General features: G+C 40.1%; 1 protein-coding gene and 1 long non-coding RNA gene across 3 annotated transcripts in view; one reads left to right on the top strand and one right to left on the bottom strand.

The window, feature by feature from the left end:
- LOC128877267 (probable G-protein coupled receptor CG31760) overlaps window positions 1-11865 on the bottom strand; it is a 29937-nt gene that overhangs the window by 11096 nt on the left and 6976 nt on the right. For both annotated transcript variants that reach the window (XM_054124423.1, XM_054124422.1), the window contains exons 2-5: window positions 6242-6399; window positions 5581-5748; window positions 4592-4796; window positions 2067-2301 (exon numbers count right to left, since the gene is read on the bottom strand). In XM_054124423.1, coding sequence (XP_053980398.1) covers window positions 2067-2301; window positions 4592-4796; window positions 5581-5727 — 587 coding nt within the window. In that variant the 5' untranslated portion in view covers window positions 5728-5748; window positions 6242-6399. The remainder of the gene's footprint in view (window positions 1-2066; window positions 2302-4591; window positions 4797-5580; window positions 5749-6241; window positions 6400-11865) is intronic.
- LOC128877272 (uncharacterized) lies at window positions 8978-11709 on the top strand. The gene is made up of 3 exons (XR_008457225.1): window positions 8978-9283; window positions 10796-10983; window positions 11077-11709. It is a non-coding gene; the product is annotated as an uncharacterized LOC128877272 (long non-coding RNA).

The raw sequence follows: 11865 nt of genomic DNA on the forward strand, positions 1-11865 counted from the left end.
TCCCGTGTTATGCGCGCGTATACGTATAGTAAAAAGCTTCTAAGGGTACACCGATAGCGTATTGATTATCGCGGATGTCTGTTTAAGCGTTTATATCCCCTTTCGAACTGAAAATCATGTTCGTACTACTCCCATGAAATACTCTGTCACCGACTATCTCGAATGCTATATTTAATACGATCTGCGATCGCTCGTAAACGTGATTTACAATAAATAATTAGTCATTTTGATTATTACATTAATTGATTTAAAATCTTCGAACGTTGAAGCATTCGGACGACATCTTATTCAGAGTGACCACGACCTTTTCCGTTGAATCGCAGGGCCAAAAACCTGAAATCGCGTACCGTTTTTCTGCATTTTCGCGTATCGAGTTTCTATGACTTGACGCTCGTACGGGATGATGAAGGATGATGAATGATCGTGGAGCGCCTATAAAATGCTCTCCTCCCGGTAAAAATGTTCTTGTAGAAATTTATTGCAAATTAAGAAAATATCATGTTCTTTGAACTAAAAACCGCGATTGATTCGTTTTATTAAAATGATATAAATACAATGATAATTCATATAATTTCGAAATTAATAAACCATAATCTCATTAGCTTATCCATGTTATTTGCAATTCTCATTTTACCGCGAAGGAAAAACAAAAATCAAGTATGAAGGGTGATGTGCAGAAAAGAAAAATATTTCCTGTAGTCAGATCGAATTTAGTTGACCACAAGATCACTCCCCTCCTTGAAATTACGCCAAACACGCCCTCTAGGATCATGTTCTGTTTGTTAACTTGCGTGGTTGACAGACAGGGGGCGCGTTGATAGAGATTTGTGCGATTAATTGCTAGATGGCGCAGTGGAACTTGGTAGAGAGTCAGAAGGGCGGGGATAACCCTCCCTTGGAGGGGTTCCCAACCTTTCTTGTTCATACCATACTCCTCAAAATTTAAAATTAAATATTTGTCTGAACCAAATAAAAATGAAATTACGAAACACTATTTGGAATGAACGATCAATTCAACCAAATGTTCTTGTGTCATTTCTAACCTTGACTTAGAATCATTTCTAAATTTCGAAAAAATTGAAATATTTTATATTTAATTTACTAAAAATGAATTCATAAGTTTAATTAGAAAAATGATATTTACTTAAGTATATGACTAATATAAATAGTCGATAAATAATATTTGTGTACAGTTTGAGAACCACTGCTCTGGGGGGTCAATTGATTTCGATCTGACTATAGTACGTATGCGTGCGTACAGGTAGTCGTCGTTTAAAAAGCAATGTGCGAATTTATTAATAAATATACCATCGATCAAAAGCGTGAGGCCTGGTTTGCAGTAACTTTTCACGACGGACATAATGGGATTAAACTTGTGGCAATCTGTTTACGCGTGCATACAAAATGGCTGTTCAATATTTACTGTATCCGTTAGGTTGAACGCGTCTAACACGTGGACGTGTTAATTTCTGGATAAACCGTTGACTCATATTTCTGGAATATTTATTATTAATGTTCCGATATCGTATTTTACGATATTGTATATTTTTAAATGCTAAATCGAGGCAGTTTTATTCCAGGCCAGGGATACGATATTGCAAAATTAATGTTTGCCAACTCGAACACCTGACATGGTAATGATATTGCTTTTCGACCGATAGTATACATTGTTTGTCGATACACATAGATAGTGATAAAATATTATGCAGCCTGAAATGATAACATTGAAAATTGAATTTTTAACCTTAAGGATTTTTTGAGAATTCAGAAAAGAAATACCGTAAGTTGTGCAATAACGAATGATTTGTATTTCACAATACACACACAAACGAAATTACTTTCACCTTTCAAAACATGTATCGTTAAATATAAAATCATTCGTTATCGCACAACTCGTAGTTTCTCAGTCGAAAGCACCAGTACTACCCTGGTGACGTTACTGACAAGGTGTTACTCCATAGAAGTAACTCGAAACAACCGGTGCATGCAGAATTTCGTGAGAAATGGTGCGTCGAACAGACTGAGGTGCATCGGATGTCGAGAACGACGTGACAGATTAATCGAACCTTAACCCTGTGGTGGCGCCCGCATCCTCGAACCACGGTAAATTTGGATCCGGTGTGGATCCTGGCTGGAGTGCGTGGCTCTCGACCTTTGATGGTTCACCGACGCTTCCTGGACTCCTTTCCAACCAAACCGCGTTGATCACGGTCCCAGTGGACACGTTTAGAGCGATCACCCGCGTCTCCACCGCGTCGTTCACAGATACCAACAGCGATTTTGCTACAACATCTAAAAGCACTGTTCGAACGGATGTTCGAACGTGTCGAAAGGATCAATGAAAGGCTGATAGGTGTTTTTGGATGGGTATGGTAGTATTGTTATTCGATTCTGGAGCAATATCGTGGAATTACTCGAGTACCGATCAATATTGATGTAACAACATTGCTCTAGAATCGGCAAACAGTATTTCTTGGAGCGATAGTATTCGTTTGTGTTGGAGCGATACTGTTGGCTCGATGGAGCAATATTGTTAAATAACTCCAACACTGACCAACCACAGTATTGTCTTGAGAAATACTGTTCAATTGACCCAGGAGCAGTGTTGTTGGAAACAACAGTATTGAATTTCTGTAAAATCAATATTGTTTTAAGCGTCAGTGTAGGATTGTCCCATGGAAAGCGAGCGCTTGTTTTCCGGAGTTTTATTCTATCGAAATGAACGCTGTCGCCACTCCGATAGACCACTTCCTCAAAAAGAACAAACATTTGCGATGACTCGATAATATCAGACATACCAGTACTCAAAGTTACACGTCTTGTAATATGTACACGAATATCACCGAAGCACACGAACCGTCCGTTAATACCATATGCTCCGCGACCACTTCAGTGACAGAGATTGATGTTCATAGCGTACAGAGTGATTTCAGAAACTGGGACAAGCTGCAGCTTGTTCCCAAGCATAGTTGCAAACAGTCTAGCGAAGAAGAAATTGTATCTTGAAAAGTTAGACACCTCTATCGACGACATAATTCTTTCTCGTCGAGTTTTAATCAGGGATTAACGTGCAATTAGTACAATTAAAAATTAAATTAATAATGACGTATGCTCCTGTTATGTACTGCTCCCGAAGCAATTGAACAGTATTGCTCTCGGCAATACTGTTTCTAGAGCAATTCAGTACTACAGATTCTCGTTCCATTAGTTTGTTCGATAACTCCTCTCCAGAGAATCTCAGAAAATCTCTGTCGTCTCACAGTCTCGCGCAGAGTACCATTTAAATACATGTTCCTTGAAAATGGCACTAACAATAGTCCCCGCAAAAAATGTCCAATGTCCGCTCAGTTCTAAATAAAGAACAAAGTAGAAATAGAATGTTCCAAGGGAGGTTGTCATTCCGTTCGTTTGTTCGATAACTCCTCCCTCTGAGAATCTGAGAAATCTCTGTCATCCGAAAGCCGTCGCGGCGAATGGTAAATAGTGTCCCGAAATAGCAGAACTCTATCGAAGTTGTCGAATTCTCGTTCCGCGATAATCCACGGGGCGGACGTAAAATCGATTTTACCAATAATCCGCGCGCGATGACGAACCGCATTGTCAACAGTCCAATTTGTACAGGGTCTCTGGTATATCATCGCCTAACCGAATTCCGTCGGCTGAAACGGTAACGAGAATATGATGCACGCTATCGGGTCGCATAGACCGTCGTTCTTGCACACGGCACGGCGCGAGTTACACGCGCGGTGTAATCTTACAACAGGTTGTAAAAATCGCGGAAGTCTATGCCATTCGCTACGGGCAACGATTTAATTGATTCGATTTTGTTCGATTACGTCTGATTTATTTAGACGGGACAAACCCTTTGATGCGAATGTAAATACGGCCGAGGGAACGGAAAAAGAACGAATGACAAAGCAAACATACCAGAAATCATGGACGGAATGGGAAGAGGAGAAAATTTCCGTATTTCTGTATTACTCTCCCCGAACACTCTTTCAACGTTTATCGATCTATTGGGACTGATTCGCGACAGGCACGATTTATCTGAGAGCGTACTTTTTATTTGCATTAAGAAAGTAATATATTTAATGTTTCATTTTGGATTATTGCAAATGAAAGAAAATAAAGTTGAATTCACGATGTTTTCCACACAATTTCGTTCATTGCGAAGTATTCGAACACTCTGTGCACGGAATACACTTAGATTTCGGTACTTTAAAAACGGTTCATTGAAAAGTAACATTTATTCCAGTTAATAGCAAGCCGTGGTGACCTGAATAAATTAGAAAAAAGGTAGAACTGTGGCACAGATTTGCGTGCAACAGGTGCTGGAAAGAACCGTGATATGTAAATTGTTTGGCTCGCGATACAGTTGCTCAAGATAAAAATGAGCGTAATTACTATCAGCACATAAATAAACTGGATAGAAATATCGAGTAACAAATAGAATCCACTTGATGGTAGCTTGAAAGTACGCGAAAAGAACTTTTCGATTCATATAGTCACGAAGAATTGGTCTTGGTGGAGTTCTAAAGTAATCAGAAAGAGCTTGCAAAGTAATTACTGTCCAAATCTGCTTTCAACTCACCGTTATGCCTCGTTACTCCAACAGTGCCAAAATTTTGAAGCATCAAGGCGGTCATGTCTGCTTTCTGGCGTGCAGCGTCGTAGCGTCTTGGATCAAGAGCTGCACCAGCTGGCAAAGACTTAAATCCAGCAACCGCAGCACAGTATACACCCAATGATCCAGTTGATGCCGCTTGTATCACCTCCAAAGCTTTTTCTATGTCCTCCTTTGAAACAGAACATTCCATTCAAGCAAACGGTTGCAGCGTAGATCAAGATATCAGACTTTGCTTAATTTTGACATTGGCATTAACTTCGAATTTTTAACATTAAAACTTGAAACATGTACTTCGGATCTCGCTATATTTTATTTAACTAAGTCTAAACAAATTTCAAAACGTATATTTCAAGTATAGATGAATAATGGTTCATTGATTAACGTAAATTAATTGTTTAATTGATTGTTTAATTGATTGTTGCTTTTAGGATCGACGTCTTCGCACGTTTATTTGCACATTGACTAGTTAGGGTTGCCAGTACACGCATTTCTCTCTGAAGTGCAAACACTCGACGGTCTCCTCGTTCGCCTGATCTAACGCCATTAGACCCTTTTCTGTGGGGAGCTGTTGAAGAAGCCGTTTATAACGATATTTCCACAACACCGAAGCACGAGCGAACGTATTAGAACCTGCCTGTGCTAATATTTGTCAGAAAACCATAAGGCAGCACTCAAGGAGTCATCCATTTGTTTACTACAAAAATACCGTGACACTGATGACTGTCATTTCGAGAATGTGTCCCTCCTAACACTTCAATTGTAGCAGTCTCATAATTTATAAATTCAATATTAACATTATATAACATTATTTGCAAATATTTATAATATCATGATATTCATAAATTACTTGTTCGATGTTGCTTTGTTTCCTACTAGGTATTTCTTTCAGTAACTATGCTATTGCTCACGCTATATTTATTTGACACCAAGTATAATATAAGGTGGCTGTTTACCCTCTTCGAATCGAGAACATCATTGTTGCTGGTTGTAGAGAGGGACGATACCGAGGTTGGAGTAGCCGTCGTTACGGTGAAGTACGCCATCATTGTCATTGTCGTCATCGTCGCAGGAAACAGGACCAAGAGCCAAGATTTGCCCATCCCGCGTCCTGCTCATTTGTACTTGAAAACAAATACGTTCTTATCAATCTTGCCACCGTCGATTCTCGATACAGAAGATGAATTATTTATCAGAAAAGTGCTCCGCAAGCACGGCAAACCAAATAGGACTTTTTCAAAATGGTTCTCCTATTTTTCAAACATATATACAGGATGTTTAAAGTGGAATGTTTAAATATCTCACGAAGGAATGAAGCTATTAAACCAATGTTCTTTTTACCAACAAATATTTTTCACAATCTTTTGGATCCATGTAGCATCGTGCAAAAGAAGGAGTTTGAAATTTTATTCATTTCTTTGGAATTAATACCCGAAAGAGGCTTTAGTTTGAAGCAATTTGCCTAGGTTTGCGAGAAGGATGATCTTAAGCTTCGCAACCCCGAGTGGTCTCGTGGAAAGATCACGTCACGAGCACACCCTAACTGAGGGATTTTAATATAGGTTTCTACGCGGTTACTTAACGATATTAAAAGTTCCATCCCAAGTTTGAACCAACCTTTTTCTTTCGCATTCAAGTGGTGCCGAGTTTGAGCCCCGGGTCCATGGGGCGTTCATCCACTCCCTCCAATATTCTCGACATTCTGCGCGATGGTTCTTTTACCTTCCCTTGATTATCTGTCACTTTCAGCGATCATTCATGACGATGAAACGGTCCTGTTGAAACGAAAAAGAAAAACGTCTTTTTTTTTTTTACAGGAGACCAGCCACTTAACCCATTAATTCAAAGTAGCTCCAAAAATAGGTCAGAAAGTATTAAAAGAAATTTCTTTTTCGCAAGTAAAAAGTAGTGGAATAAATAATACTGAAATATTTTTCTGTCATGAAATGTCCTTGGAGAAATAATATAATATTTTTTTTGGAACGATGATTGGAATTTTTCCTGCAAATTGAAAAGTTCCAACACAAACAATAATATAATATCTTCTGTAACGAGAAGTGTAACGAAAATTATTTAAAAACATTGTCGTATCTTTCACACGAGCGCCCCAGTAATTTTCTCACCGACAACTGGTAGCGAATATTAGCGTGCATTATATTTTAATTAACAATATCAACGACTTAATAATGTCGATTCGTCTTTTATTAAATATTCATCGAGTCGTGGCTCGCGTTTATAATTAACGATAACTTTATTCCCTCCGTTCGCAGAGTTTAAACAAAGAGGGAATTTGCAGCGGCGCGCGATTACGCTGCAGTGCGAATTACAGTAGGACTCTCAAAAGACCCAATCACTGGGCTACATTATCGAAAACAATAGCTACCCGTAGCCAACGATGGAATAGTTTTATTTCCCTTGGCGACGGGCAAAGTTGACGCGGAAAAAGTAGTTCAGACCAGTAAGAATGGAAATGGAAGTTAAACACGACAAATTTATTAAGTCTTATCGCTTAATTTTTTTGTATTTCTTTGTGTATCTGAGGAGTGAAACGATGTCGTCTATTTATATAAAAAAATTCGAAATATGCAATAGGGAACGGGGAACAACATCGTTTCATTGCTTGGTCACGGTCAGGATTCTTGAGGGCAACGAAAGTAGTTCGAGGTCCTGGGTCGAGGAATGCTCATCAAACAGACCTTTATCTTGAGAACCGTGCCCATTGAGTGCGAGAGAAACATGCAAAACGTACGTCAAAGGAAATATAAATAAAGAATTATGGAGATCGCTCCACAGAACTATTCGATTATAACGGATCTAGATTTTATTATTCTGAGTGGAATAAAAAGATTTTCGATTCAAGCGAAAATGATGGCTGAGATGGTTGGACGTTTTTGCGAGACTACTCATTTCGAACATACCGCCACGAGTTTATGATACGTTGGTCGCTACGGAAAACTAGATGGCAAGAGGATGGAAGTGCACGTGGTCAGCAGGAACATGGAAATTCGAGGGAAAATGAAGAAACTTCTGGGGGGTCTACCCTCGTTGAAATCTGTTGACTGACGATGGACCATGGATAATCCTGGCTGATGTCCCTAAAAAATGGCGCTACCCATGGGACCGTATCATAAACCTAATCCATAAACCTCTCCGTATAGAGCATCTTGTTATAGAGCTTCTTTGTGTCTTGTTATCGCCATCAACAAACCAACAACCAATGTCAATTATTTTTGATACGTGAATGCGTTAAAATTACTTCGTTTCATAATTTTTGAGGGCAGATATAGTGGTACGTACCCACAGGGAGCCCTAAAAAAGCGTGCAAAAACATCTTATTTATAGATTTGTTCAGAAACTAATTTCGCACTTCAATTTGCTGAGTAAATAGAAACAGCATTTTAGTTTTTAATTATTATTTGGTTAAACGTTGTGCAAATGTTTTATAGTAAGACTTAGAATTTCTGCTGTGTTTACTGACCCCCTATTAACATGTTTCCATTGTTTCAGGTGTCGCGGATGAGCACGAGCCCATTTTGATAGACGAATGGGAAAAAATGAAAGATCGATATCTCAGGTAACGACTCGTTTACAGGGACTTATAATATTTTTTAGGAACGGTGGTCGCATCGTTCGCACAAGGACAGCTCTACAGCGCACTAGGGACGATCGATGCAGCAACCAGCACAACCAGCCACCCCCAGATCGTACTTCCCTGCCCCTTCTCCTCTGTCTCTCCTCCCTTGCTCGCCGGCATCTCTGTATCTCCGTTGCACATCGTGCTATTTTCCCTCCGGTTCTATCCCCCCACACTGGTCTCTATTTTTCTGTTGCTCTCCCCTACCAGCATCCTTCCTCATCTCACCCCCTATTACCCGCTTTAAATTGTAACCGTTGCGTACCCAGGGTGGGGCAACGACCACCAGAAATATTTCCGCTAATTTTCGTCAACTGAAAAGCGTCGTTGACAGAAATTGCGTTGAATCGAGCGACGGACACGATACGCCAGCGGAATTTCAGTGCTCGGTTGGAGCTGTCGGTGAAATTTTGAGATTACGTTCGGTGCTTTTTAACCCATTTGGATTATTCACGAATATATGCGCGTATTTTGACTCGTCGCTGTCATCGGAGCACAAATATCCTTGTATCAAGGTGTTTTAGATATTTTTTTGAATGAGATCCTGCGTAGTTTGCTTATACAAAAAATAGAAGAGTATTCCCTTGGATAAAGTCTTTATTTGCGAAGAAGTTAATATAAATAACAAACAGTCGTTAATAAATGTAGAATTAAAAATTTTCTTGGTACTACTAGCGATCCTATTAATTCGATCGTGTCGATGTTCCAGAAACGACGAATAAAACGTGCCGGGCAATTTCGCGGCCAGTTGATTCGCTGACGTTGTACAGTGTGCACTTAACACCGCTCGATTGTTTCCGCTGGAGAGTGTTAAAGAATATCGTGCACCAAGAGAGACCGATTACAGAGATGCACACGAGGCAAGGGATCATAGCAAAGTGAGCTGGAACGAATCCAGAAACGATTCCATCGAAACGAATGGTCATCACTTTGAGCATCTTTGATAATGTCACGAGTGTTGCGTTACCACCCTTTACGACCTTGAATGACCTTCCGTTGGACAGTAATAATATCCATTATTCGAGGTAACGGATAGACATAATCGTTCGGTTAAAGAGAATTTTCTGATAATAGAGTACCCCGATACTTTCACGATGCTGTTCAGTATATACTTTAGGATGTTTGAGGAACGAAGATACACCTGAAGTGTGTGAACATCGTTATTCGAATAATTATTTTCGAATAATGATATACAATTAATAGAAACTCATTTATACTATTCAAATATTTAAAATAGAACCTTAAGATATATTTCATTATTCGATTATCCATCAAATATTCGAATGTTAAATTATTCTAACGAACCCACCCCCATTTCAATACCATCTCACGCGAGAAACGTCTAAGTGCAACCATTGTGTACCCTTAACAAACACGCCAACAAGGTTTCCGTATATGGCGGACGTAACATTCGAAGTTTATCGCAGGGAGACTTAATTCTATTTAAAATGTCATGCAGCATTATGTTTATCCCCTGTTGCTTTTATCATTTAATCCTTTGTCTTTCTTTCCGTTCCTGCGCATTTTCATACGCACCTTTTCTGCTCTAATAATCCTATATCGCGTCTCAAGCGCTTCTTTATCTATCCTTCCCTGGGGTCTTCTTGTGCGCCATTTTCCTCTCGGCCTACTGCATTTCACTCACGCTTCCTGTTTGCCCGCTACTCGATTTAACCCATTTCCTTTTTCTGTGATATTTCATGCGATGAACGCATTTTCTTCCCTCGGTGGCACGTAATGCCATTTTCTCGACGGTTTTTACTCTTTCCTCGCTTCTTAGATTGTTACATTTTTTCCCGTCGCCACTTTGTATTCGCCATTTCTGGCTTCTTTGCGCCGCCTTTCGACGGTAGACCCTGGAAATTTTCTACGAATTACGTCAATTTTTCTAACAAGGAAACGTTCATCCGGATCTTAGAGGCAATAATAAATTAGGGGCGATACTAAATTTTAGACATCGTCTCGACAATAGTATGTTTTATGTCGGTTACCAACACGTTCATTGATCACGTTCGTCCCACTATTTAAGTTTTCGCTACCGAGTAATACCGCTACTTGTACTGCCTTCCTCAATTAGGTTACGATTAAGCGAAACGTGGCGCTGTCACGCGAATTTACTGCTGGACACGAATACAGCGACACGCTGATTCGGGATATAAACTGATTATTGCTTGGCGTTCTGAACGACGTCGTTCGGTTGCCTTTCCTGCTATTAACATCCTGTACCGAGAAATATTATCGGCGATGTCACCTCCATTCTTTATCGTTTCTAGATTCGACCGTCCCTTAATAATAACAAAATATTGTCCTTTTGTTTCGTGAAAAATTTTTAATTCGTTATCTGAGTCAGTGTGAAAGAACCGAACGTCTGCATGACTATGCCTATGGTTGTGCACTCTGCGCGACGTTAAAGTTGCGCACCCCTGGTTTTAGGAATCGGGAAGAGAAAAACGGGCTCCACTTCATCCGCAGTCGGACGGATTATTCGAGAGATTGAATCGCGCTATAATACAGTCTTTGTCAATTTTCATTTGCAGAGAGATCAAAAAGACTGGGGATGAAAGGATGCAATTTTTCCTTTTGGCGTATCGTTCATTGGAGCACGACGCTATCAAGCAACCTGGCTGCGATGATGCTTTATGGAAGAGAATTGAGACCAATTGATAGTGACAGAGGTTTTCTACCGAACTTGGAAAAGCGTGGATGGTGCTACGAACTCTCTAAGGTACGATGAGATTTATTCATAGTGTACTACATTGTTTATTTCTATTCTTTCGGATTCTGGAGATTCTGGATCATAGTGCCAAAAAGCATTCAGGTTGCAGATATACGACATAAGGGATCAATCGTCAACTCAATCAAACGTCAACTGGGATCTGAATTATTAATAGTAAACCCTGAAGAGGGGGGAAGGATGATATTTCTCCATAGTTACTTGTTTACTAGGTGCACGTAGAGTGAACCAGAACCTGCATCGGCAAATGAAGGGTTGACAGCTCCGGGCTACTGGAACAAAATGTCTGACCCCTCGTGGAACACAAAGGGTTAAGGTAGTTCAGTTAAACCGTTTAGCTAAGTATGAAGGCCGTACATTTCCTCAGCGAGAATGAGGGCACTAGAGAAGAAACAAGTGCGCAAGGTCCAGGTTGATTCTCCTCTTGTGGGCTATGTGTTCTCCCCATTGTGCCCTCCAGCATTGGAAAAAGTCGGATTCCTCGGAAATGCTTCTCGGTGTTTCTTGTTTTGTTTCTTCTCGCCCTATGAAAGACTGACTTCGTGCAACGGACTTCAGAGATGAGTCTCAATTGTGTCCGACCATCGACTACCCAAGAGGATTTCCATTGCTGAAGGGGGAAATGGGTCAACCATGAAGATTTCTGAAGCCAGAAGGTTCGAGAGACGAGAGGAAATGGTAAGAAAAGTGAAGGAATGATGAAAAAAGTGGATGAATGATGAGATACTGGTCAGACCTAACCCAAGACGACCATTTTTCAGAGGGGGGAAGGATGATGTTGAGAATGGCATAACAAATACAGATGTACTTGTTCGCCAAATCTAACAATTGCGAGTATTTTTCGGAAGGGAATGCTGAATATTATCATCGATC

The sequence above is a fragment of the Hylaeus volcanicus genome, chromosome 5, assembly GCF_026283585.1.
Source record: "Hylaeus volcanicus isolate JK05 chromosome 5, UHH_iyHylVolc1.0_haploid, whole genome shotgun sequence".
Taxonomy (NCBI): domain Eukaryota; kingdom Metazoa; phylum Arthropoda; class Insecta; order Hymenoptera; family Colletidae; genus Hylaeus; species Hylaeus volcanicus.